Below are 27,644 nucleotides of genomic sequence, written 5' to 3' on the forward strand. Positions count from 1 at the left end.
GGGTGAGGTGAAATGTCTAAAATGCCCCTAAGAAAACAAACAAAGTCGAAACTGTCCCACAGTTGACAAGCTGACAGGCTGAAGTAAAACTGGTATAAATCCTTACTCAGATGTTGGATTTGGATGAAACCAGTTGCATTGGAAATAAGACTCAAAGAGCTTTCATTTTATATGTAGTAGATCTCCCAGTTTATTATATTCAGAGAGTTATGATCATTTGAAGTTGACCCTGAAATGCTGAAAACTGGACAATAGGCTATGCGTTTTGCTACTGTTTTGAAATCCAAACGCAGCCTTATGCGTTCCAAAAAATTCCTAAACTTATCCGAGATGTACTATGAGCTTTCTCAATCGTAACGCAACTTAAAAACCTAAAAACAGAGGTCGAGAAGGTTGAAAAGTTGTATCCCGAAGATCGCCAGCTAAAATGACACTAAGTCCTCACTACACTTAGAAATTTTTTCAAGTTTTAAGTCTAAGAGCACACTATTAAAGGCTAACACGTGCATGACTTTTACGGGGCGTTATACCAAATGAATTTAGGAAAAAGAATATGAACTATCAAAACATCCTTCCAAATTTCTTCTTTTATATCTCATCTGTTTGAGAAGGTAGCTACTGACACTCAAGTGTTAAAACTTACTAAATTGCTTTAAGAACTTTATAGATGAGCAAACTAAAAACTTGATAGGTATTTCCAATGGCTATGTGACTGAATGCTGGAGAAGAAAAGATGTGGAAAGTTTCACAAGAAATCATTTTTTTGGTTTATTTTACGATTATTGATCCCTCCCTTGAGCATTTTTGTTTTGTCAGAAAGTTCAAGGACTTGCTTTAATTTTATTGTCGTTTATTTAGTGGCTTCTGCCCGGAGATGTGAATTTGGATATGTCAAGTCAGACACGGATGTAATAGCCTCATTAATGATGTCATCAATGAGAGATCAACTTGTGATACATAAAAGGGCAGCCCAGTGCATTAAAGCTCCCGCTATGCGCAGGTCCGGGGAAGGGCTCCACCATAAGGGTGTATTGTACGCAGCCTTACCTTACATCTCTGTCAGAGGGTGTTTCCAAGACTTGAACCCGTAACCTCCTGGTCACATGGCAGCAACTTGTGCTACATGTGCATGGTTAATGAGATATATTGTAACGATTGCTCCATTATCCCATAGATTCAGCCACTGCAAGTATATTCAGAAGTACGACGCATTTTGGAATAAAGCCAAATTATATGCTTCATTGTTTAGGTTTACTGGCTTTCAATGCTATACAAAGGTATAATCAACATCAAGGAAATGCTTTAGTCAACTACGTCTAATCAGATTACCTCTAAGTTGGCAGCAAACTTGTGCTTCACATTAAGAAAATCTTGCGGACACATTCTTGCCAAGTCTTCTGAAATATATCCAGTCCCATCGGTGTGTATAAGGGGTTTCCTGTCTTCATCATAGAGAATTCGTCCATTCTTACCCTAAAATTTTTTCCCAACGGAGGAAGTGATTAAATGATAAAGAGAGTTCATTATCTTGAGAACATGGAAAGAAACAGCAGACAGTATACATGATTATATATACGCATATGTTATATGTTTGATGAGTAATATACATGACAACATATGTCTTCAATTCTGTCAATATTCACTGAATTCAGATCAACTTGAAGCTTTACTGTCGTGGATAAAATTAGAGAGAACCTGCATTATCAGAGTAACTCTGCACTTCAGAAAGAAAGAAAGCAAGTATGCAAAAACTATTTAAAAAGTAAGGGTCGGGAAAATAGCAAACCTGGCCATGTATATAGCCATGCTAGTGACCATGTGTACATGCATGAAATGGCACCTTGCGTCATGGACTATCTTGTCATGCAAAATGTAACTTTCTTTTTCACAAGGATTAAGAGAATCCGTTCGAACAAAGTAGCAATTCACAGAGTCAATCTTTTCCGCTTGTCCTTTGAACTTTTCTTTTTCCCGTCGTCCTTATAAACTGCTCAAGTACCACAATGACATAAAGCCTCATTGGCATCATAAACATTCAAAAACACAATCTCTCGGGGATTTCCACCCTCGATTTTGAGTATACTAGTGAGAATGACACTTCTATTTATTGGGAATATGAGAATTTTCATCAAACACCTACTTGTGAAAACAGAAAATCCACATTAACACAGCCCAATGCAAAGGCCATAAGATGAGAATTTCTTTAATTACAAGTTGTAGCTATAAGCGAAAAAATTGCCACCTAAGTACAGTACTTCCATGTAATAAAGATCATCAGCGTTAAATGGTAAAGAATGTTGGGCCTTACAAGCCCAATACATCTACGTTGTAGCGACACATATGTTAAGGTGAATCCAGTGTGTCAAAGGCGCACTTAAAGCGCGCTGAAACCCTGAAGCGAGGCTCAGAACACGTTGAGCGCTTCACGTCACTTAATGTGCTTCAGTGACACCATCAAGACTCTATGACAAACTCTTCCTTACTAATGAGTGTTTCATGAAGAGGCAGCAACACTAAGCAATTGACATTTCACTCTATCATAAAAAATCTTGAAAGACTTACAAACTCTTGAAATTATATGAACTTAGCATAGAAAAGGCGAATTCTGTATTTCTTCTTATATTTCCAAGACAAGCTAGGAAGTTTGAAATACTCAGTCGACATATATCAAGGTAATTACCAAAAAAGCGATAACGCCTCAAACCAACAAGAATTCCATGCGAATTGCTCTCTTAGGGAAGAGAAAGTATGGTTTGTCACTGGATCCTGCAACAAGGAGTCATATAGAGAAGAATTTCATGATCAGTGGGAAACGTCTAATGCAATTGTCCTTTCATGGATCATGAATACTGTGAGTGAAAGCTTACTATCTGGGATCGTGTATGCTACAAATGCTTGCGCAGTCTGGAATGATTTGAAGGAAAGATATGAGAAAGTGATTCACAATTATAGTTATGGACAGGGAAACACAAATTACAAGAGTAGAAGGTGTGACTATTGTCAAATTTCAGGTCATACTAAAGAAAACTGCTACAAACTGATAGGATATCCAATCATCAAGAAAAAACAAGGTTATGCTCCTCCAAATTTTAGGTCATATAATGCTGGTGGCAACAATTTCTCACTACATAATAGGGGTAACAACTATACTAACACTGGTAGCAAGTCTTCCCAAACTGCAAGCATGGTAGCAGGACCAGTTGATACTACCAGTTCCAGTCATGATGTCAATCCTGTACCACTGGAAAAACCACATACATTCACTGATTAAGAGTACAATCAAATCATGAACATGTTGAATAGGGATACCAAGGATATGAAATAAGTCAATATGACAAGTATTACTACTTGTTTCTTATCCAAGGCTTGTACTGACAATTGGATTGTAGATTCAGGAGCTACACATCATGTGTCAGCCAATAGATACTTGTTTAAAGATAGCAGCAGCTTGGTTCCAAGACATTTGGACAAATTGCACCTTCCAACAGGAGATGAAGTCACATTTCTCACATAGGAGAAGCTTACATATTTACAGATGATGTGATCAAGCATGTTCTCTTTGGTCCAGATTTTAGACTAATCTTTTGTCTGTTGCTAAGATAGCCAAGGAACTATCATGCTTTGTGTCCTTTTATCCTGATTTCTGCATATTTCAGGACGTCTTCAATGGCAAGGTGAAGGGGATTGGTAGACAAGAGGGTGGACTATATGTTCTTAAAGGAGAATGGAAAGATAATGTTGTTCAGGAAGGACCAAAACACAGCAGGTTCACTGCAGAGTTTGTTGTTCCCAATTGCAGACTATGGCACCAAAGACTTGGGAACCAGATCCTCAGGTTTTAAGAGAATTAGAAATTTTGATGAATCATAGTGATGTAAATATATTGAATAAATGTACTGTATTCCCACTAGCTAAACAAACAAGAATGCCATTTCCCACAAGTGCTACTAGATGTTCTGCAGTTTTTGAACTAGTACACATGGATTTATGGGGTCCTACATTTGATAATAAGTGTTATTTCTTGACTATGGTGGATGACTATAGTAGATATACTTGGATTCATCTGTTGCAGCTAAAATTTGAGACCATAGTAGCTATTAAGACATTCATATCCATGATTAAAACACAGTTTGGAGTGGTGATAAAAGCCATTAGATCTGATAATGGGACTGAGTTTATCAATACTCAATGGCACACATTTTTCTAGTCTCTGGGTATTCTACATCAGACCAGCTGTCCTTACACTCCACAACAAAATGGAGTGGTGGAAAGAAAGCACAGGCACATATTGAACATTGCTAGAGCTCTTAAGTTTCAATCCCATTTGCCCATCAAGTACTGGGGATTATGTGTAAAAGCTGTAGTATATATCATGAACAGGTTGCCAACCTCAGTCCTGAGTGGTAAGAGCCTATATCAGTTGTTATTTTCTAAGGATCCCAAGCAGTCTCATTTGAGGGTATTTGGATATCTGTATTATATGACTGCTGTCCCTAGGGGTGACAAGTTCTCTGAAAGAGCTAAACTTGCTGTGCTAGTAGGATATTCAGAATCTCAAAAGGGTTCCTTGTTACTGGACATCAACTCAAAAGGACTATTAGTGAGTAGGGATGTTGTGTTTTATGAAGATTCTTTCCCTTTTGATCCATCACAAGCAGGATTCCAGCATGCAGATACTTCCAAAACTGATACAGACATCAATGACTTCCTGGTCTCCACATATGATAAAGTTGGTGCTGATGTTCCTTTAGAGGATATTCATGTTGATGAGGCAAATACTCATATTGATGAGGCAAATACTCATGTTGATGGCCAAGATTCTTCTGATGCTGCAGCACCTGGTGCAACTTTACCTGGTACCACTCATGAAGAAACATGTCAAGATAACCGTTCCCTGATTCAACCCTTTTCAAGTAGACCAACGAGAATAAGCAAACCACCTGTGTGGATGCATGATTATGTTGACACTTCAAAATCCCAGAGATGCAAGTACCCCTTAGCCAATAGCCTATCTTACAATAAACTGAAACCAGCATATCAGTGTTACTTGTCAAAGTTCTCTACTCTAACTGAGCCTCAACACTTCAAACAAGCTGTAAAAGATGAAAGATAGGTGGAAGCTATGAATTTGGAAATTCAAGCATTAGAGGCAAATAACACATAGACCATTATTGACCTGCCCAAAGGGAAGAACACTGTTGGTTCCAAATGGATATACAAGATTAAATATCTTGCAAATGGTGTAGTGGAAAGGTTCAAAGCAAGATTAGTAGAAAAGGGATATAGCCAACAAGAAGGGCTTGATTATCATGAGACATATTTACCAGTGGCAAAAATGGTTACTGTCAGGAGTGTGATTGTTGTAGCAGTATCTAGAGGATGGCCTCTCTATCAAATGGATGTCTATAATGTATTTTTACAAGGGGGTCTTAAATAGGAAGTGTATATGGAGTTGCCAAAAAGTTTCAAGAGCCAAGGAGAGCATAAGGTTTGCAAGTTGGTTAAATCCTTGTATGGCCTTAAACAGGCTTCCAGACAATGGAACTTGAAACTTACTCATGCTTTGCTTGATGCTAGATTCACTCAAAGTGCTCATGACTATTCTCTCTTCTTTCTCCATCAAGGTGATGACATAGTCATAGTTCTTGCATATGTTGATGACCTGCTTCTTACTGGTAGCAATGCTACTTTGATTGATGCAACAAAAACCAAGTTGCACCAGCAGTTCAAGATGAAAGACTTGGGGAATATCAAATACTTCTTGGGTATTGAAGTTCTCAGCTCAACTTCAGGGGTGATATTAAATCAAAGGAAATATGTCCTAGAATTAATTTCAGAGACTGGTCTTAGTGGTTCAAAACCTACAATCACTCCCTTAGAATCCAATGTAAGGTTGACCTCACTTAAGTATGATCAAACCACAGGTGCACAAGGTGATGATTTACTGTCTGATGCCTCTTCTTATCAAAGACTAATAGGTAAACTCATGTATGCCACTATTACTAGACCAGATATTAGTTTTGCAATCTACATCCTCAGCCAGTTTATGCAACATCCTAAGAGATCACACTGGGAGGCCGCTACCAGGGTAGTCAGGTACCTCAAAGGCTCTATTGGTCAAGGAATATGGTTACAAGATAAATATTCTACCACTCTAACTTATTGGTGTGACTCAGATTGGGCTGCTTGTCCTAGGAGATTAGTTATTGGTTATGCAGTTCATTTTGGTGAATCTTTGATTTCTTGGAAGTCCAAGAAACAGCACACTGTTTCCAGGAGTTCTGCTAAAGCTGAGTAAAGAAGCATGGCTTCAGCAGTTGCAGAAATAACTTGGTTGGTTGGCTTGTTTCAGGAACTCAAGGTTCCCATTACCTTACCAATATCAGTCCTTAGTGACAGCAATTTAGCAATTCAGTTGGCCAATAATCCTGTGTTTCATGAGAGAACAAAACACATAGAGATTGATTGCCATTTCATCAGGGACAAGATCAAAGGTGGACTGATACAATCTATATATGTTCACTCTCAAGACCAAGTGGCTGACCTGCTTACTAAGGGGTTAAGCCAAGGTCAACATGCTCATTTATTAAGCAAGCTTGGTGTGCTAAATATCTTGCACCCTGCAGCTTGAGGGGGCGTGTTTTAACTACTGTGTGTTTGGAATATACACGACTAACTGTTCCATTGATGTGTAATACTGATAGGAGTAGGTATTCAACTAGTTAGTAGCATATTGCTGAGTCAGCTGTATAAGTTGTTAGACAATGATTAGTTAGTGGCAATGAGCTGTCAAATAGAGTGTTCTAGAAGAAAGGTAGTTATTAGATATTTTGTTGCCTATATAAGGCACAACAATGAGATTGTAAAACAAGTTGAAAGGCAGTTATAATTTTGATATTTCTTCCCTTCTTAGCTCCATCAATGGAGTCTTAGCAAGTATTTTCACAATATGAATCAAGCAAATAACAACTTGTAGCAATATAGACGTCACAAATAGATATTTGAATAAGTGCTAACTTTACCTCCCAATGTAATTTAGAATCAGAAAGAATTTCCTGAATTCAAGCTTACTGAGTGCCAGCAACTGCTCACTTATTCCTAGTGGCTAGCACTGTTTCTAAGTCTAAATTCAGATGATCTGCGAGCGTAATGATCTCTTTGAAAGCTCGTTGTCACTGGGTTGTTGGAGGTGATGGGTTTTGTGGAGCTGATGTAGGAGAATCAGATGTATCACTTACTATATCTGCAAGCATTGGAAGACATTCATTGGAAAACTATGTATGCCATCACATATACTATTCTATTAAAAGGAGGGACATTTTTAACCGTAAGGCTACTAAAGTCAGATAGATGAAAGGAGGAGGAGCAATTTTAACTCCAAAATGAAGGGGCAACTTCAGGGTTCCGCGAGGAATGATTCATTTCCAGTTAAGCAAAGTAAGTGACTTTTTTTGTGAAATGCTCAGTATTTAGGTGGTGAAGAATATAGGAAAGTAATTATTAGTATAGATTGCATTTTAATAAATTTAGTTTAGACCTCTTATAGGATATAAGTAGCAAGTTTTTATAAGGGATAGTTACCAATATATACCATTCGGCCATCAAGTTTACCGAAAATGGCCTAAGTATACACTACATATAAGTTCGATTTATATGGTGTGTATATGCATGAATATTATATGTAAGAGGTATGTAAGATGGAAATGTAAGTGTAGTGAGCTGACGTGATTCTCAGGCCATTCAGAAGAAGGAGAGTTTAAAGTATCTTGGGTCTATAATTCATGGGAATAGCGAGATTGATGAGGATGTCACGCACTGTTTTGGTGCAGGGTTGTTGAAATGAAGAAGGCTCTGTTCGGAGGTCTTGTGTGATAATAAGGTGCCTCCTAAACTTAAAGGTAAGTTCTACAGAGTGGCAGTCCGACTTGCTATATTGTACGGGGCAGTGTTGGCCAGTTAAGAGCTCCCACATCCAAAAGTTGAAGGTGGCAGAGACGATTATGTTGTGATGGATGTGTGGACTTACCAGGAGTGATAGGGTTAGAAATGAGATTATTCAGGAGAAAGTGGGAGAGGCTTTGGTAGAGGACAAGATGCGGGAAGTGAAGTTGTGCTAGTTCAGGCATGTGATGAGAAGGGGCATGAATGCTCTAGTTAGGAGGTGTGAGCCTGGCTATGGATAGTTTTAGGCGGGGTAGAGGTATCCCGAAAACGTATTGGAGGGAGGTGATTAGACATAATATGGAGCAGTTATAGCTTACGGAGGACAGGACCCTTGATAGAAAGGTGTGGAGGATGCGGATTAGGGTAGAGGGTTAGTGGGTAGGAGTTCGTCCGTAATAGCAGGTAAGAGTGCTTTTGTTTGTATCTACGCTTGTAGTTGCTTGTTTGTAGTGTTTTGATGTTATCTTCTATTTCGAATAGAGAGTTTAGGGGTTGTTTTGTTTGAGTTGTTGAAGCAAATAATTCCGGTATAAAATAATAATTTCAGGATAAAATTTTCTATTGCATGTTTGGTTAGCAATATTTGGGACAATTTATCATTGGGATAAATGTATGAAAGGACAAAAATACCCTCACACTATTATTTTCATTTCTCACACACACATATATAGATATTTTATATATATTCATAAATAATAAATTATGTTTAATTAACGTATAATATATTCATAAATAAATTATATATATATATATAATAATAATAATAATTAACTGGTAAACTGTATAATAATTGTGTTTTGAAAGTAAAATATATATTATGAACATCACAATATATTATGAACATAAATATATATTATGAATAACGTATAATATATTCATAAATATATATAAATTATATATTCATAAATTGTGTTTAATTAACGTATAATATATTCATTAGTTATGAATATAATATATTACGTAATATATAACATATAATATTATGAATATATTATGAATATATATACGTTAATTATGTTTAATTATATATATATATATATATATATATATATTATCTTAATATATTTAATTATAATATATTATGTTTAACTATGTTAATTATGTTTAATTATATATAATTTATTTATATATAACGTAATATATAACATAATATATTCTCACACACACATAATTATGTTTAACTAACGTATAATATATTCATAAATAAATAAATTTTGAGCCGTTTACCGCTCAAAATGCTTAGAGGAATTGTTACAAAGAAATCAACAAACTAGAAAATAAAAATGCAAAGAGAACACCTCGAAATGTGAGTTCATATTAAATTTTTTTTTCACAATTCTGTAAAATTTACTCCACAATATAAAAAATAAATGTCAATAATACTTGTCCATTTTGAAACATATGGATAATTTACCCATTTTACAATTAGCATTAAATACGATTCATTATTCAATGTGTTTTCCAAAGCATTAGATTTATTAGATTCAAAGGGTAATATGGTAAAACTAGACCTATCATTTACTATTTCTTAGGGGACAACTATTGATAGACGGAGGTAGTAACAATTAGACCAAATGTGCTCACATTTAGAAATCTTAAACTAAAGTACCAAAATTTCTCAAAAATATATTAAAAGTACATTTTGAACTACCTTCAAATATAAGAGATATTCTTGTTAATTTCTGTAACATTTTAAGTAGAATATTAACCAAATTTTGTCAAAATTATTTTTGTGAAAAAATATGGGGCAAAGCTAAATAACTTTTGCGTACGACTTGACTTGTGGAAATGAGAAACAGAGTGTGGCCCTGATAAATACTATGTACTTACGTGGATTGGAGATACGAACATCCACGGGCTTGTTTCCAATGTCTTCTTGTTCTTGTTGAATTTGTTCAATTATCAAAACCTTTAATCGAGTAAATCCCCTAACATTTGGACACCATTCATTGCCAACACAAGCACTAATCATCAGCTTCAGCACCTCAAGGTTACGCAATTCAGCTATGATGTCCAATTACGACCAACATCGATAAGTTTTTTCCAACTTCAGCTTCTTTAGCGTTTCTGGAAAAGCTTTTGCACTTGCTGGCAAAAGTCGACTAGAACAAAATGTAAGATTCAATGTTTCAAGTTGCTGCAGATGGACAAGATTGTTGAGAAGCCCATTAGAGTCCATCCTATTTCCTTCACTGATTCCTAATTCTTTGACATTCTGAATCCCCATAATAACCTCCTTCATGCAACAATGTGAAGACAAGTAAGAAATAGTTTGTAAGTTTGAAAAACCCATGTGCCTTCCTTTGTCAACAGATCCACTTGGGCAATCTGGCAAATAACATCTTTGCAGTTTAAGATGCCTTAATTGCATTAGTCCCCAAATTTGCACTGGACAATTATTTTCTTTAGGAGTAAGGTGTAACGTCCCGTAAAATTCGTGCATGTATTAACTCTTAGTGGTGTGGTATTAGACTTGAAAACATGAAATTTTTGTAAGTGTCAAAAGACTTAGTCTCATTTGTAGCTCTGAACCTTCGGGAATCTCATTCTCAGTCCTCCCGACCTCCATTTTTAGATTTTTTTGTTGCGTTGCGATGGGGCAAGCCTATAGAGCATCTCCGGTGAGTTTCAGAATTTTTGGACATCGTTAAGGCGTGTTTGATTTTCAAAACAGCAGCACCATGCGATAAGCATGCGTCGCATGCTCCATCGCATGGTGGCAGCATGTGATATAGCATGCGTCGCATGCTCCATTGCGGTGGAAAATAGCATGCGACGCATGGTCTGTTGCACACCTGGGAAATTTTTAGCATTTAAGTTCTGTCTCATTAAGGGCATTTTGGGTATTTTTCACCCCCAATCATCTTAAACTCGGGATTTAATCCCTAGAAAGCCAAAATAGAGTCCCATCCACCAAAATTACTCAAGAACTCTCTCACGGATTTCAAAATAAAGATCCTAATAGCTCAAGATTCAACCGTGAGTTTTCAAAACAAATTGGAGATTTGAATCCCCGCAATGTAGGCTTCAAGAAGCACCTATTATTTTCGCATACGTGGGGTTGTCCTAAAAATCTCATGGGCTTAAAAATTCATGTTTTAATAATGGGGGTTTTGAACTTATGAATATAATCATGTTTTAAACGTTTCTATGATATTGATTTGGTCTTTAGGCATATTCTGAAGTGATTTGATATATTATATATGTATATGCATGTGTTTCGAAAAGATGTTAACTTGAGAGCATGAATTATATGGAATCCCTTTCTTGATATGATTTTGTTCTAAATTTTCATATGACGTGGATTGTTTGAAAATCATCTTGAAAAGCCTGACATGAAATGTTTTGAAAATTGTTATGATTGGATATAATTTTGACTTGCAAGGAGAGGGTTGTTTATGTTGAAATTGTGAATATAATGGTTGAATGAAAGAATGATGTGATACTGATGACTTGCAAGTCGGGTATGACGATACCCTACAGAATATGATATGTGATTGAATTAAATGAAGTTGAATGCGTTGATTTTACATGAGATAGGTGGATGCCTGAAGAAGACGTTTGAGTGTAAGGGCTCATGGCTGGAAACCGTGTTTGCTGACAAGGGAAATTGGTACCCTGCTTTGTAATCTTGTGTACTTGATATATATATTGTCCCACTTTGGGACTATGGTTAGGAGCCCTGCTTTGTGATCTTGTGCACTACCATACTTCATTGGGTCGAGACACCCTGCTGCGTGATCTTGTGTGTCTTCCCCTCACTTATACTCTAATCTCGGCGGAAACCGAGGTTTGATAGTTGGTGTAAATGTGATATTGTAGGGTATTCCACCTAGCTCAGCTGCAATGCATTGTTGTTGAAAAATTATTACAATATGCCCATGTGTTTTCAAATGATTTGATATGAAATTGTTTTATAATGGCTCTAACTTATGCTTTGTAAAAATATTGTATTTTTGTTTTGGATTACTCTGCGTACCAGTACATTTGTATTGACCCCCTTCCCTCCCAGGTTCGGAGGCACAGTCTAGGGATCCAGAAAATCAGTAGATTCGTCAGGAAGATTCGCAGAGTCACTTGGTGAGCCTTCTATATTTCGGAAGGCCTGATGTCTGGCAGTTCATATATCATTTATTAGTTTTGGGTCTACTGGGTGCCTTGTCCCAGTTTTCAGACAGTTATTTGTTTCAGTCATGTAGTAGAGATTTCGCAGACGGTTGTTCAGATGTCGATAGATATTGTGAGACATATTTTCCCCTTTATTGATTTCACTTGATTTATGACCATGTTTCCCTAATATTGTGTATCTTCCGCATTTCTTATTATCATAGAATTAAAGTAATTGTAATGGATATTTTAAGTGATGACACTTGAACCAATGATATGCTGACATTTGGGTGAATGAGAGGGCTGCATCTTTGTTATTAATAATATATATATATATATATATATATATATATATATATAGATAATTCCATTTGACAATACAATTACAATATTTTCTTCTGTCCAATTCTTTCCGTGATATTCTGCGTTCTTCTCTGTGCAGAGACTCCCTATTTTCTGTCACTTACCCAAGTAAGAGATATGGCTTATGGTGCTATTACTTGTCTTATGAGAACCATACACCAATCAATGGAACTTACTGGATGCGATTTGCAACCGTTCTATGAAAAGCTCGAATGTTTGAGAGCTATTCTGGAGAAACCATGGAAAGCAACAGACGATGTCGAGGCATTAACAAGCTTGGAAGCTGAAATCACAGAACTAGCATACAGTGCAGAGGATATGATTGACTTGGAATCAAGTAAAGTTTTCATAGCACAAAATGTGGAGGAAAGAAGCAGATCTATGTGGGAGCTCCTTTTTGTCCTTGAACAAGCACTAGAATGCATTGATTCCACCATGAAACAGTGGATGGCAACATTGTACCGCATGAAAGATCTAAAAGTACAAACGTACCTCTTGCCAGTTTACCTGAACATGCTGTAGAGTGGACCCAGAATATGATGGTTGGCTATGAAACTGAATTCGAGATGATGCTAGATCAACTTGCTAGAGGAGAAAGGGAACTAGAAGTTGTCTCAGTTGTAGGTATGGGAGGCATTGGCAAGACAACTTTTGCTACAAATCTCTACAGCGATCCAAGAATTATGTCGCACTTTGACATTCTTGCAAAAGCTACTGTTTCGCAAGAGCATTGCGTGAGAAATGTACTCCTAGCCCTTCTTTCTACTAAAAGTGCTGAACCTGATGATGAACTAACAGATCGACTGCAAAAGCTTCTTAAGAGAAAGAGATACTTGGTAGTCATTGATGACATGTAGACTACAGAAGCTTGGGATGATATCAAACTATGTTTCCCAGACAGTAATAATGGAAGCCGAATACTCTTGATTACTCGGAATGTGGAGGTGGCTGAATATGCTAGCTCAGGTAAGCCTCCTTATCACATGCGCCTCATGAATTTTGATGAAAGTTGGAGTTTATTGTATGAAAAGGTCTCTGCGAAAGACTCTTTTCCCAATGAATTTGAACAGCTTGGGAAACAAATTGCATTAAAATGCAGAGGATTACCTCTATCAATTGTCGTGATCGCGGGGGCTTCTTTCAAAAATAGGCAAATCATTGGGTGACTGGCAAAGTGTTGCCAGTAACGTAAGTTCAGTAAGCACAGACGTTGATGTCCAATGCATGAAGGTGCTGGCTTTGAGCTACCATTACTTGCCTTCTCACCTAGAACCATGTTTTCTATATTTCGCAATTTTCGCAGAAGATCAACTGATTTTTGTAGATAAAGTTGTGCAGTTATGGGTTGCAGAGGGATTTTTGAAGGTAGAAGAGATGAAAAGCATAGAAGAGGTGGCAGAGACATGTCTAAACCAACTTATAGAAGCTTAATTTCCATCTGCGAACATCCGCGATTTGGAAAAATTGAGAGTTGTGGAATGCATGATGTGACCCGAGAATTCTGCTTGAGAGAAGCTCAAAACATGAATTTTTTGAATGATCTCAGAGGAAAGAGTGATCAAAATTCATGTACGCAGTCCATGCAGTGTTCCTGCCGGACTCAAGCTCGGATCAGTATCCATAATGAGGAAGAATATGATAGATGTCATAATAGTGAGGCATATTCCTTTATATGCTTTGGTAGATTCCGATGTCGTGTGACAGAGTTTCCTTTCAAGCTAGTCAGAGTACTACATCTTGCTCTCCGTAATTGTATAAATTTTCCCAGTGAAATGCTTCATCTAATTCACTTGAGATACCTATCTTTGAGCCTTCGTTCTTCCTCAGAGAAACATCAACATATTCCCCCAATTATAATAGACATTCCTCCATCTATATCATGCTTATTTTATCTGCAAACTTTTATACTTAACCTATCTGGTGTAGGTTTGCAATATCCAATCATGTTACCATTGGAAAGTTTGACGATGCCGCAGTTGAGGCACCTCCGTTTGGATTGGAACTACTTGCTGAGTCATGAGCCTACAGAGAAAAGTCTGGTTTTGAAAAATTTGCAATGTTTCTCTGGATTGAATCCTCGGTATTGTACTGGGTCTTTCTTTAGACTATTTCCCAATTTAAAGAAGTTGGGAGTACGTGGCGTCCCAGAAGACTTTAGTAGTTGCAAGGATATGTATGATTTTAGCTCGTTAGGTCAGATCGAGCAATTGGAATTTCTTCTTAATGCTCAAAATATTCTTGCTTTCTGGAGAGCACTACACCTTCGGGTTCTACTCCACAATATCGTCTGTGGTTTCAGAAGGAAAAGTGGTCATATCCTGCAGATGTGTTCCACTTTTGCTCCTACCTCCTTCAGATGCTTTTCCACAAAACCCTAAGAGTTTAGCTCTTAGCGGACAATTCTTCCTTCCATGGAAGGATTTGAGCATTGTTGGTAAACTTCCCAAACTCGAGTCCCTTAAACTATCATATAATGCCTGCGAGGGCGTTGAGTGGGAAGTAGCTGATGAAGGTTTTCCTCGCTTGAAGTTCTTGCAACTTAACTATTTGGGAATTCAGTAGTGGAGAGCCAGTAGTGATCACTTTCCATGCCTTTAACAATTATTTCTGTATAGTTGCTGGAATTTGGACTCAATCCCCTATGACTTTGTTGATATAACCACACTTGCTCTTATAGATATAAGCTACTGTCAAGAATCTGTTGTGAATTCCGCAAGGCAGATTCAACAGGATATTCAAGATAGCTATGGCTGTTCTGTTGAGGTCCATACGAGGCCCGTTCCTCCTGCTGATTGTCTGCTAAGTCCCATTGGACTTCCTTTACGCCCTGTGAGTTGAACTTTTTGTTATTTGCTAGTTCGTTTTAGCATCAGTCTAGTGATGGACGGTAAAATGTTCTCCCATTTTCTCAGGCTCAGCTGGTCAAAAAGTTTTCTTTAGGAAAACAAGTTCTTTGAAATTAAGGAAAATGACTTCGTTAATGAAATTAGGGAAAACAAGTGGTATTTTCTCCTCCCAAGTCCCCCCCAACCCCATCCTCATAATTTTGTGCTTGATACGAACAAATGCGTTTAGGATAACGAGTGTTCAAAGATGGTGCCTTCATTATTTTTCTACACAGAAGATGGAGTTTTAGTCCATGAGAATGAGTGTTCTTCAAAAAATAAAGAATGCTCAAAAACCTGTATAGCCACTTAAATTTGATATGTTTTGAAAGATAGACATTCAAACTCAGTTAGTGACCAGATAGACACTTGACGAAGTGTGCCTTTTGAACACCAGGAGAGATATAGGGGAAAAAATAAGTTCAAATGGGCTGAAAGATCAGTTATTCTTTCCGGCTTTTCTCTACAAAATCATCTTTGGTAATGTGGAAACGTGGCGAGCTGAAAAGATTTCTTTTCTTTTGTTGGATTTGTTTTGCAGGGACAACCATTGTGTATGTACTATTGCAGATATGGGATCTGCAAATTTGGTTCAAGTTGCAAGTTTGATCACCCAATGTATGTTGTTGAGCATACATGTGGTTCATAATTAGGAACCAGTGCATGGAACTTGACTTCAGAAGGGTTCGCTGAAGTAATTTCAGCGAAGCCCAGGCGATTGTCACTCCCAGAATCAAGAAATATGCCGTCTGGTGATAATAACATTGATATTTATCCCCCGATTACCAGTCAGAATCATTATTTTGCGTGTACAAATTCTTTTGAAGATGCATTTCAGTTAGTAGGTATTGGACATTTGTATGAACAAGTAAAGGAGATTGAGAACTTCTCATTCTATATATGATCTGCAAATTTCTTTAGCTATTATACAAAACTTTGAAATACCACTAAACAGCACAGTACTGATGGTCAAGTGTTCTTACCTATCTCATAAATAGGACGCGTGAATACAATATGAGTGAAAAGATGCCTTCAGAGTCCTGTTGCAGAGTCTTTCCATAAATTTCAGTACTGAGTTTGAGTGGTTGCTTATATTCAATATATGACATAAGTAACAATTTATGACTTTATAACATTGTTTGCTTTACTTGGAGTCTTCTATCTACCCTGCGAAGGACGAAAGACTAACTCCAGCGGCACTAGAGAAATTGCACCAACTTACTAAAAACTTCACACAGGAAGTCACAGATGTTAGACTATGAGATTTTTCTAAGATAGTCTTTTATTTAATAGTTTCTTTTAATATTCTATGTTTAGCTTTTTTTAAAAATAAATGGTAGTCCTTATTTTGAGAAGGTGTGTCTTGTAAGATACTATGAGGTGTGTCTTGTAAGACTCATGTAGCTTATAAGTGGAGTTTTTTGTAAAATGTTGTGATGACGAATGAATGAAAAGCTACTGCTGAAACCTTCCATTTTTCTTCTCTTAAGCTCCAAATTATAACAGTGGTATCAGAGCCGATCTTCTTGAGGGATCTGTGAAGGCTTATAGATAAGTTTTTTTCAGATCTTCTAAAAAAAGGAGACCTGAACAGCAGTAACATGGCATCCAACAGCTTCTTGGGTACAGGTCCTCTTATGTTTACAGGAGAAAATTATCACATACGGATCATAAAGATGAAGGCTTATCTTAAAGCTCTTAGTCTATGGGAAGCAGTTGAAAGTGAAAATGATCCCCCTCCATTGGGACCAAATACAACTATTGCACAAATGAAGAATTATGAAGATGCAAAGTCCAAGAAACCAAAGGCTCTTACTTATCTTCATTCAGCACTTTCAGATGTGATTTTCACAAGAATAATGTCTTGTGAAACACCTAAAGAAGTATGGGAGAAGCTAAATGAGGAGTTCGATGGAAGTGAAAGAGTGAAATATATCAAACTCTTAACTCTCAAAAGAGAATTTGAGATGTTAAGGATGAAAGAAGGAGATACCGTAGTACTCTGCCAAACTTCTAAAAACTGTAAACAAAATAAGATTATTTGGTGAAACTTTTTCAGATTCAAAGGTGGTGGAGAAGATGATGATAATCTTACCATCAAGGTTCGAGTCCAATATTTCAGCAATAGAGGAATCTTGTGATTTGAAGACTTTGTCTGTCACAGAGCTGATTAGCAAGTTGCAAGCCCAAGAACAAAGAACAAGTATAAGAGATGAAGAAGTAGAAGAAATGGCATTTCAAGCAAAGCACAAACACAAGCAACCTGTGAAGGACAATAGGAGAATGGAAGGAGATAAAGCGGCAAAGAAAAAGCCATGGACTGAATCTTCACAGAAAGGAAAGTTTCCACCTTGCCTCCACCGTAAAAGAACCAATCATCAAGAAAAAGATTGTTGGTTCAAAGGAAAGCCATAATTCAGTGCAGATTTTGTAGAAAAATGGGTCATATTAAGAAGAATTGCAGGGCAAAGCAGAATCAGCCACAACAACATGTTCAGCAGGCAAATTTCACTGAAGAGTCAGAAAAGGAAGAAAGCTTGTTTATGTCTACTCATGAAGAAAAAAAATTCAACCAATCGAAATGGTTCCTAGATAGTGGGTGCACGAGTCACGTCATATAATGAGCTCATGTTTCACACACTTGACAAGTCACTTAAAGATAAAGTTAGGATGGAAATGGTGCAACATTAGAAGCACATGGAAAGGGTTCAGTTTCCTTTCAAACTAAACAAGGTACAAAGCTTATCTGTTGTATGTTTATTCTTTAGCCTGTTGAGTGTTGGACAAATGATGTCTAAAGGCTACTCCTTACTTTTTAAGGGAAAGCATTGTTTGATCTTTGATATTGATGATACTTTGATTGACAAAGTAGAAATGGTGGATAGGATCTTTCCAGTAGATGAAAAGTTTGATAGTGCCAATTTTTGTAAAATTGGATGATTCATGGTTATGGCACAGAAGATATTGGCATTTTAACTATGCTACTTTAAAATCTATGTATGAGAAGGGCTTGACTAAGGATTTACCTGGGATCTCAGTTTCTAAAGAAGTATGTGGGTCATGTCAGATGGGCAAGGTTCACAGGAAATCATTTCCTAAAAGTGCTTCATGGTGGGTAACTGAAAAGCTTGAACTTGTTCACACTGTATGTGGACCTATGAAGACATCATCCTTGGGTGAAAATAAATATTTTGTATTTTTCATTGATGACTTCACGAAGATGACTTAGGTGTATTTTGTCAGTAACAAGTCTCAAGTATTTTCAGTTTTCAAGAAGTTTAAAGCTTCCGCTGAAAGACAGAGTGGTTGCAAGCTGAAGGCTTTAAGGTCAGACAATGGAGGTGAATATACTTCAAATGAGTTCAACAAGTATTGTGAAGATGCAGGGATTGATCACAAGCTGACAGTAAGTTATTTACCAGAACAAAATGGAGTCTCGAAGAGGAAAAACAGGACGGTAGTTGAAATGGCTAGATATTTGTTGCTTGAAAAGAAACTACCGCAAAATTTTTGGGCAAAAGTTGTTTCTACTTTAGTTTATTTGTTGAATAGGCTTCCAACCAAAGCTATGGATGGTAAAACTCCTATTGAGGTATGGAGTGGAAAAAGGCCATCTACCAAGCACGTAAAAATCTTTGGTTCGATATGCTATTCTCATGTTCCTTCAGTGAGAAAAAGCAAGCTTGAACCGAAAGGTGAATTGGGGATCTTTTTGGTTATTCATTTCAAGACAAAGGTTATAGAGTTTTCAACTTGCAAACAAAAGGCATTTCCATCAGAAGAGATGTAGTAGTGGATGAGTATGCTTATTGGAACTGGGATAAGGAGCAAGTTGAAAAAGAAAATGCAGATTATTTGAACTTGAATCCGCTGCCTGAAACACAACCATTTGGCTCAAACTGATGAATCAGATAGTGGATCCTCACTTTATTCGCCAATTTTGAAGACAGGGTCCCTTTCTGAGATATATGAAAGATGCAATGTTTCAATCATGGAACCCAATACCTATCAAGAAGCATCAAAACATGAAGTTTGAATTGAAGCCATGAAGGAGGATATTGGTATCATAGAGAAGAATGACACTTGGAAGCTGGTTGATAAACCCAAGACAGAAATGTAATAGGGGTGAAATGGGTTTATAGAACCAAACTTAATCCAGATGGTTCAGTTAAGAAACACAAAGTAATAATTATTGTGAAAGGTTATGCGCAAGTTGCAGGTCTGGATTATGGAGACACATTTGAACCTGTTGCAAGACATGATACAATACGACTTCTATTTGCTTTGGCAGCTTAATCAAATTGGAAGTTGTATCATCTGGATGTGAAGTCGGCATTCTTAAATGGACCATTGCAGGAACAAATTTATGTCGACCAACCGGAAGGCTTTCAAGTTGGAGGAATTGAAGATAAAGTTTACAAACTACATAAGGCATTGGATGGATTAAAACAGGCTCCTCGAGCATAGTACAGTAAGATTGATGATCATCTTATTCATTGCGGCTTCAAAAGAAGTGAAAATGAAGCTACTTTATATGTGAAAAAGGCTAAAGGTGGAGATGTTCTAGTGGTATCACTCTATGTTGATGATATTCTGGTAACCGGAAGCAATAAAGCTATGGTGAATCAATTCAAGCAAGAAATGGAGACCAAGTTTGAGATGTCAGAATTGGGTGAAATGAATTACTTTCTGGGAATGGAGATTCATCAAGCTACTGATGGAATTTTCATTTCCCAGAGAAAATATGCATGGGATGTTCTTAAAAAATTCAAGATGGAGAAGTGTAAGCATGTGTCAACTCCACTAGTTCACAATGAAAAGATCTCGAAGTCTGAAGGAGATGATAGATTTGATCCAACAGTTTACGAAAGTTTAATTGGCAGTTTGTAATATTTGACAGCAACAAGACCTGATCTCATGTTCACGGCAAGTTTTTTGTCAAGGTTTATGCATTCTCCAATTCAAATTCATCTTCGTATTGCCAAACGAACATTGAGGTATATCAAGGGAACTGTTGATTATGGTATTTGGTTTAAAAGGGAAGAGCAAGGGCAATTGATGGGTTATTCAGATAGTGATTGGGCAGAAAGTGTTGATATGAAGAGCACTTCTGGATATGCCTTTACAGTTGGTTCAGGCATGTTCTCATGGAATTCAAGGAAGCAAGATGTGGTAGCTCAATCATCTGCAGAGGCAGAATACATTGCTGCTGCTGGTGCATCTAATCAGGCTCTATGGTTACGAAAAATTCTACGTGATCTAGAGAAAAATCAAATTGAAGCTACTGTCATTAAGGTTGACAACAAGTCGTCAATTTCTATGGCCAAAAATCCATTGCAACATGGTCGTAGTAAGCATATAAATGTGAAGTTTCACACTATCGGGCAAGTATAGAAGGATGGCGAAGTTAATCTTGTTCATTGCAGCTCCGATCAGCATTGTAGACATTTTGACCAAGGCTCTTCCTAAGGGGAAATTTGAAGTTCTAACGGCTATGCTGGGAGTATCCAAGAAAAATCTCAAGGAGGACTGTTAGACTATGAGATTTTTCTAAGATAGTCTTTTATTTAATAGTTTCTTTTAATATTATATGTTTAGCTTTTTCTTAAAATAAATGGTAGTCCTTATTTTGAGAAAGTGTCTTGTAAGATAATATGAGGTGTGTCTTGTAAGACTCATGTAGCTTATAAGTGGAGTCTTTTGTAAAATGTTGTGATGATGAATGAATGAAAAGCTACTGCTGAAACCTTCCTTTTTACTTCTCTTAAGCTCCAAATTATAACAACAGATGGGAAAATTCTGTGAAAGGTGTAATATCTAAGTCATTTCTCTTTTCATGATTTTATTTACCAGAGCATCGTTAGCATGATGGACAGCTCACAGATCATGAACGAATAGTGAATATTGTATAATTAATGTAACTATGTATTGTTGTATATAAGTGTAATTATAGATATTTGATTTGGTAACCAAAGAGAATAAATATTGTGATAGAATAGCTGCGGATTTAGAGGGATAGAATAGTTGATCTTTAGGGATAGGAAAGACGGATCTTTAGGGATGTAATCTTTGAATACTTTCTATTTAACGATAAGACTCTCAATATTGAGAATCATTCAGCAAAAAATTGACATAGTTCGTCGACAATCAGTCCTTAACTCCTAGGACTGTTGATCTCGGTCATTCCGGTTTTTTTTTTTTTTTCAGTCATAGTATTTCTAGTTTTCGCGGCTATTCAAGAATATGTCTTCACATCAATTTGAATCATTCAGTGTTCGTTTCACTGGAAAAAATTATTCATCCGGGGAATTGCGATTTCAATTATTGGTACCGGATAAGAACTATGGCGCCATATAGATGGAATCGATCCCTATCCCGCTGATCCTAAAAAGTTAGGTGAATGGATGATTAAAGATGCTCGGGTGATGACAAATCTCTCCTTTTCCCCGTGAACCATCCATCTTTTTGAAAAATTTAGAAGAAAAAAGAGACCTTTGGTTTTTGTATTTGTATTTGTTTAATTGAGAGATCAGCAAAGTTGCGTCAGTGGACACTTTTAGGATGTGATAATGATCACTAATCTCCTTTTGATAAAGTCAAAAGAAGTCAAGTGGGAACTTCAGTTTGTTCTTTGTGGTCTTTGTCAAATGCATCTTTATGCATAATCGAAAACCTTTTGATGAAAATCTTGCAGAAACAAGTGAAACTATACTTGTCTAACAGCCGGGCTGGCCTGTTTACGGTGCGGCCCAAGACAGCAAGTGAAACAAGCCATACAACTTGAGTTGATTAGTTCATACATAAAACTAACTTGAGCTGATTATTGGACACTTTTAGGATTTTGAGAAACTAAGAGATATGGATTATGCTGCTATTACTTGTCTTAAGAGAACCATACACCAACCAATGGAATTGACAGCATGTGATTTCCAGCCGTTCTACAAAAAGCTTGAAACTTTGAGAGCTATTCTGGAGAAACCATGGAAAGCAACAGATGATCTCGAGGCATCAACAAGTTTGGAAGGTGAAATCACTGATATAGCATACACAACAGAAGATATGGTTGACTCAGAATCAAGAAATGTTTTTTTAGCACAAAGGCCACCATTAAAAAGTAATGGCATGAATGAGCCGATTTTGTAACGGCAATGGCATGAATGAGCCAAACTCGTAACTGATCGCATAAATGAGCCATTTTTGATAGTTCAATGGCATATTTGAGCCCTTTCCCTATATTTCCCAAGAAACATTGCTTTTCTCAAAGTTCTTGAGAAATAATTCCAGGGAGCTATCATTTTCATGAAAAGCGAGAAATTCTTCTCTGTGTTCACTAATTAGAGATTTCACTGGCAAATTGGATGTCACAACCAATTCCGTTGTTCTGTTCAGAGAAGTCATGCTTGCATGAGTCATATCTTTACTCTCGTGTTCCTTGTGCAGTTTTTACCAGAAAACTGCGAGTTTCAAGAACTCAGCAGTGTTGCTACATATAATACCAGTTTCAAATTCTATTAACTCAAAAAATAAAACTAACAACACAAAGTAATAACCAAATCAATAACTGAAACCATAATCAAGTACATCACCAAGTCATAAGAGCATTTATTAAGAGTTCAAGTTGGGATGTGGCTAGAAATAATGGAATCAGAACAATAACATAAAGACTCCTAGACACCACAAAACTAACAGGTTGTCTCATCGTATAAAATAATCATCAAACTCGATCCACGTGGTCTGCTAGTACTGGAGTTGAATTTGTAGAGTTACATAAAAAGAGAAGGGAAGAAGGGAATTAGTACAACATAACCTGTAAGTCTCCTAGACCATCACCTAAAGGCCGTGGCAAGGCTTTATGCATTACAGAAAATTAATGTGTGTCACAAATCCTTGGAAGCCACACGTCACTTGAAACTGATAATTTAGTGGTAATTTGCGACAGAGGAACCAAAATGAAATCCTAAGATTTCAATCCTTCTGGCCTTGAATTCCTTTTCTAATGTTCTTCCGAATCAGAATAACTCTCCCCGACTGAGAAGAAACAAAAAGGGTCAGTAGAAGTTCGACAAGTCACATTATTCAGATGCAAATTTAGAACATGTTCAATCAAACTCACATCTTTCAACTCAACGTCATGTGAGCACACACATACATTTTTTGGAGAGCTAAATTGCTTATATTACATCTTAACTAACAATTATTTACTAATTCAAAAAATGAGCAGCAAATATTGATGTATAATTTTATAGACTCTATATAATATTATTTACTCTATAATCTTTTTGACAATATTATATGTGTTTTAACAAAAAAAAATTAATTTCTATATGGGGTATAGACACAACACGCTTCATAGAGACTATAAAACCAAAGATATACATTTACATTTATGAATAAACATCGTGTGACGAACTAGCATCAACAGTCTATAACAATATCAAATTGTTAATCCATTGTTTCCCTTCTCAATATAGGTTAGAGTAAAGCATCTAGTACCCTCCTAAACTATGACCAAATTTTCTACAACATACTCCCACTTCATGGGGTCTCTATTACCCCCGAACAAAATTTTAGCATATTTTCACCAACCTTTTTAGCTGATGTGGCACATTTGATCTGACACATCTGCATATTCTTCTTCATCATCATCATCATCATCGTCATCATCATCATCATCATCATCGTCATCATCATCGTCATCATCATCATCATCGTCATCTTCATCATCATTGTCATCATCATCGTCATCATCATCGTCATCATCTGTATGATGTGAGTTGTGGAAATGAGAAAGTGTGTAACCTTGACAAATATATACTTACCTTGATAAAATTAATACAAAGTATTTCACTTTTTGATATTCAATTATTTCATAAAAGAGTTGAATCCAAGTAAACCTCATTTTACTAGAATTTACGCAATCTATACCTTAAATTTTGTGTGCAAGGACAACAAAGAGAGCAAACATCTACTCTTCATTTTTCATTTTATTTTTATTGTAATTTAATGGCAGGGTTGGACATTAGCCCATTTGTTTGTTCAACCCATCTTAAACCGCCCAACTTCAGCCCAAACAACCCAGCTGCCACCCCTATGAGTAACAGTTAGATCAAATGTGCTCAAATTTATCAATCTACTCAAAAATATATTTAAGGGGCCGTCTTGGACTACGCTCAAATATAAGGGATATTCTTGTTAATTTCTCTTATTTCTGTGAAAGAATATGGGGCAAAGCTAAATAACTTTTGTGTACGACTTGACTTGTGGAAATGAAAAACAGAGTGACCTTGATAAATACTGTATATATACTTACATGGAGCAGGGATACAAACATCCACAGGGTTGTTTCCGAGGTCTTCTTGTTCTTTCTGAATTCGTGCAGCAGATTCCCCAAGTTTGGGAGGACACTTTCTTAACTCAATCAGCTGTAGTGTGGGTATATCTGCAAACTCAATGGGTATCTCTTTCAAGTGTCGGCAACTTCTAATCATGAGGCTCTCAAGGACAGGAAAATTGTCGTTTGTGGCTTTCCAGTACTTGAGAGAATTACCTTCAATTAGCAAAAACTTCAATTTATTAAATCCCCTAACAATTGGATGCCATTCTTTGCCATCACAAGCGTCATCCATCAGCTTGAGCACCTCAAGGTTAGGTAATTCAGCAATGATGTCCAAGTACGACCAACTTAGCGAAGTTCTTTCCAGCTTCAGCTTCTTGAGCGTTGCAGGAAAAGCTCTTGCACTTTCTGGAAAAAGCTTAGAGCACCACATAAAACTCAAAGTTTCAAGTTGCTGCAGATGGACAAGATTATTGACAATCCTAGAGTCCCGAATACCAATAATTTCAGTCTCAAATCCACTGATTCCTAATTCTTTGACATTCTGAATCCCCATAATAACCTCCTCCTTGCAACAAAGTGGAGACAAGTAAGAAATAGTTTGTAAGTTTGACAAATCCCAGTGCCTTCCCTTGTCAACAGATCGACTTGGCAAATTTGGAAAATATAATCTTCCTTTGTTAGCAGATCCACTTGGGCAATCTGGCAAATAAAATGCTGGCAGTTTGAGATGCCTTAATTGCGTTAGTCCCCAAATTTCCTCAGGAACATTTATTTTAACAAATGGACTAACCCCTTGAACAATGAATGTCTGCAGATTCCATAACCTGCAAATTTCTCGAGGTATGTCTAAACACATATGGCAGAGCAATGATAGGTACCTCAACCAGATGAGGCTTAGTATCTGTACAGGGAAATTACCAATCCCCAAGTGTCTCAACTCCAAGACTTTGAGTAATTTGAAATGACTAAGCTCTGATTTCAGAAATGGAGGTAAAAATGAATCCTCAAGATGAAAAGAGAAAATAGAATGGGTTCGTTTCAAAAGATCGTTGTTGTCATGATCTCTCAACTGACGACGTACAGGGGTAAGAAGAGCCCTATAAAGACCATTGCGACAGTAAAAATATTCATCACCAGTCACCCGTTTAAAGGGCTTCATTTTTTGCATACTGAGAGGTCCCCATGCTGAAACTGATTGGTCAAGCACAATGTCGTTCATGATAAAAATGTTCTCCCTTTGAATTTCTCTTACGCACAGGTCATATATTAGATCATGAACCTTACATGATCTAATTTTTGTTCCATCTAGACTTTTCTTGCAGACGAGAACTAGACATCTATCGACAAGCTCTTGCAAACACTTCTCAGCCTCTCCTTCCAAATCATTTTCCAACTTTAGGAACCCCTCAGCAATCCATGATCTCTTCAAATTCTTCACTGGTATCTCACTGTCTTCTGGAAATATTCCGAAATGAAGAAGACATGCTTTTAGATCGCTAGTCAAGTGATTGTAACTCAACCCAAGCACACGTGAACATCGTTCATCAGGATCATTCATGACAAATGACTTGACATCTTTAGCAACACTTTCCCAATCTTCTATTGCCCTTTTAGATTTGAGAAGTCCAGCAACCACGACAATAGTTAGTGGTAACCCGTGACATTCATCTGCGATTTGCTTCCCAACAGCCTCAAACCCATATGGTAATGCTTCACTTGAAAATGCTGCACTTTTTAAAAGACTCCAACTCTCATCCGGGCCCATTAAATCCATCTGCAAAGAAAGATTCTCTGTATCAGCATAACAGGCTACTTCGTTGTTGCGGGTAGTCAACAGTATTCGACTCCCTGCATTGTCTTCAGTTGGAAAGCATCGTCTCACGCGATCCCACACTTCACAACTCCAGATATCATCCAAGACAATTAAGTACCTCTTTCTCTTCAAACTTTTCTGCAGCATGTCTGCTAGCTCTGCTTCGCCTTTCATCCTAACTGAGTCATCCATTTTGATCGCCGATTGCAGAAGGCACAGCAAAATTTCCTTTCTGTTGTGTTGTTGAGATACAGTAGCCCAGGAACGAATATCAAAACGGCGTAGAACTGATTTATTACCGTAAACTTCTTTTGCTAAGGTTGTTTTACCTATGCCTCCCATCCCGACAATCGGGATGACTTTGGGTTCACCAGAGTAGCTTGTAGTCAGATAATTTAACAACCATTCCCTTTGATCATCACGTCCAATAGTTATCTCCTCAACAGTTGTGTATTCCTTTGATGTTTTGTTGAAACATTGAAAAATATTGAACCACTGGAAAATCATGAAGCACTGAAAATTCATCACCTTCCTTTTATCTTGAATCTTTGTTGACTTTTTCCAGATACGATTAATATCCTTTGCTGCTTGTTGAAGGCTATCAGAAAGCCTCTCATGTATCTTTTCATAATCTGCCGATACAACGTCAGTTACTCTTAGTTGAATTGTGTGTTCAGCAATATTTGCAACTTCTTTTACCTCTACTTCCAAATCTGCAATTTGCCCAGAAACATTGTTTTTCTCAAAGTTCTTGACAACTACTTCCAGGGAACTAATCTTTTCATGAAGAGCACGAAATTCTTTTCTGTGATCACAGGTTAGAGATTGCATCGGCGAATTGGATGTCAAGAGCGATTCTATTGTTCTCGTTAGAGAAGCAATACTTGCATGAGCCATATCTACTGTATCTCGTTTTTGTAATTTGTGACTATGACCTGAAACCTACAAGGTAGCAACAGGTCAATGGTATTACAAATAACAAGATAGGCAGATTTAGTAAGAGTAGGTGATTTATTAGTCTTTGCTATTCACAAATTCTAAAATACTTTTGATCATGTAATTTATTATTCTTCGGTTTGAACCTTCCTTCATATGTGTATAGACCCGAACCCAATAATTTATATTTATTTTAGAAGTGTGAGGATCAACTCTTTAGTATGGAACATCATTGTAAATGGAAGAATACATAAGTTGT

At 37.0% G+C, this 27,644-nt stretch overlaps 3 protein-coding genes and 1 pseudogene across 6 annotated transcripts in view; 3 read left to right on the top strand and 1 right to left on the bottom strand.

Moving 5' to 3' along the window:
• Positions 1–5,446: 5,446 nt before the first annotated feature.
• LOC107841136 (uncharacterized mitochondrial protein AtMg00810-like) lies at positions 5,447–6,298 on the top strand. The gene has a single exon (XM_016685136.2). The coding sequence runs from the start codon at positions 5,447–5,449 to the stop codon at positions 6,296–6,298; it is 852 nt and encodes a 283-aa protein (XP_016540622.2).
• A 6,174-nt stretch (positions 6,299–12,472) lies between these two features.
• Positions 12,473–16,203, top strand: LOC107841850 (annotated as a pseudogene).
• A 3,141-nt stretch (positions 16,204–19,344) lies between these two features.
• LOC107841135 (uncharacterized mitochondrial protein AtMg00810-like) lies at positions 19,345–20,693 on the top strand. Its single transcript, XM_047396399.1, has 4 exons — positions 19,345–19,415; positions 19,656–19,712; positions 19,811–20,082; positions 20,200–20,693. Exons 1-4 carry the CDS (start codon positions 19,345–19,347, stop codon positions 20,691–20,693), a joined length of 894 nt encoding a protein of 297 aa, XP_047252355.1.
• Positions 20,694–22,881: 2,188 nt separating this feature from the next.
• LOC107840999 (putative late blight resistance protein homolog R1B-16) overlaps positions 22,882–27,644 on the bottom strand; it is a 41,663-nt gene continuing 36,900 nt past the window's right edge. For all 4 annotated transcript variants that reach the window (XM_047396569.1, XM_047396570.1, XM_047396571.1 and 1 more), the window contains 3 exons: positions 24,610–27,391; positions 23,886–24,059; positions 22,882–23,327 (listed from right to left, as the gene is read on the bottom strand). In XM_047396569.1, coding sequence (XP_047252525.1) covers positions 23,890–24,059; positions 24,610–27,391 — 2,952 coding nt within the window. In that variant the 3' untranslated portion in view covers positions 22,882–23,327; positions 23,886–23,889. The remainder of the gene's footprint in view (positions 23,328–23,885; positions 24,060–24,609; positions 27,392–27,644) is intronic.

The sequence above is a fragment of the Capsicum annuum genome, chromosome 9, assembly GCF_002878395.1.
Source record: "Capsicum annuum cultivar UCD-10X-F1 chromosome 9, UCD10Xv1.1, whole genome shotgun sequence".
Lineage (NCBI taxonomy): Eukaryota > Viridiplantae > Streptophyta > Magnoliopsida > Solanales > Solanaceae > Capsicum > Capsicum annuum.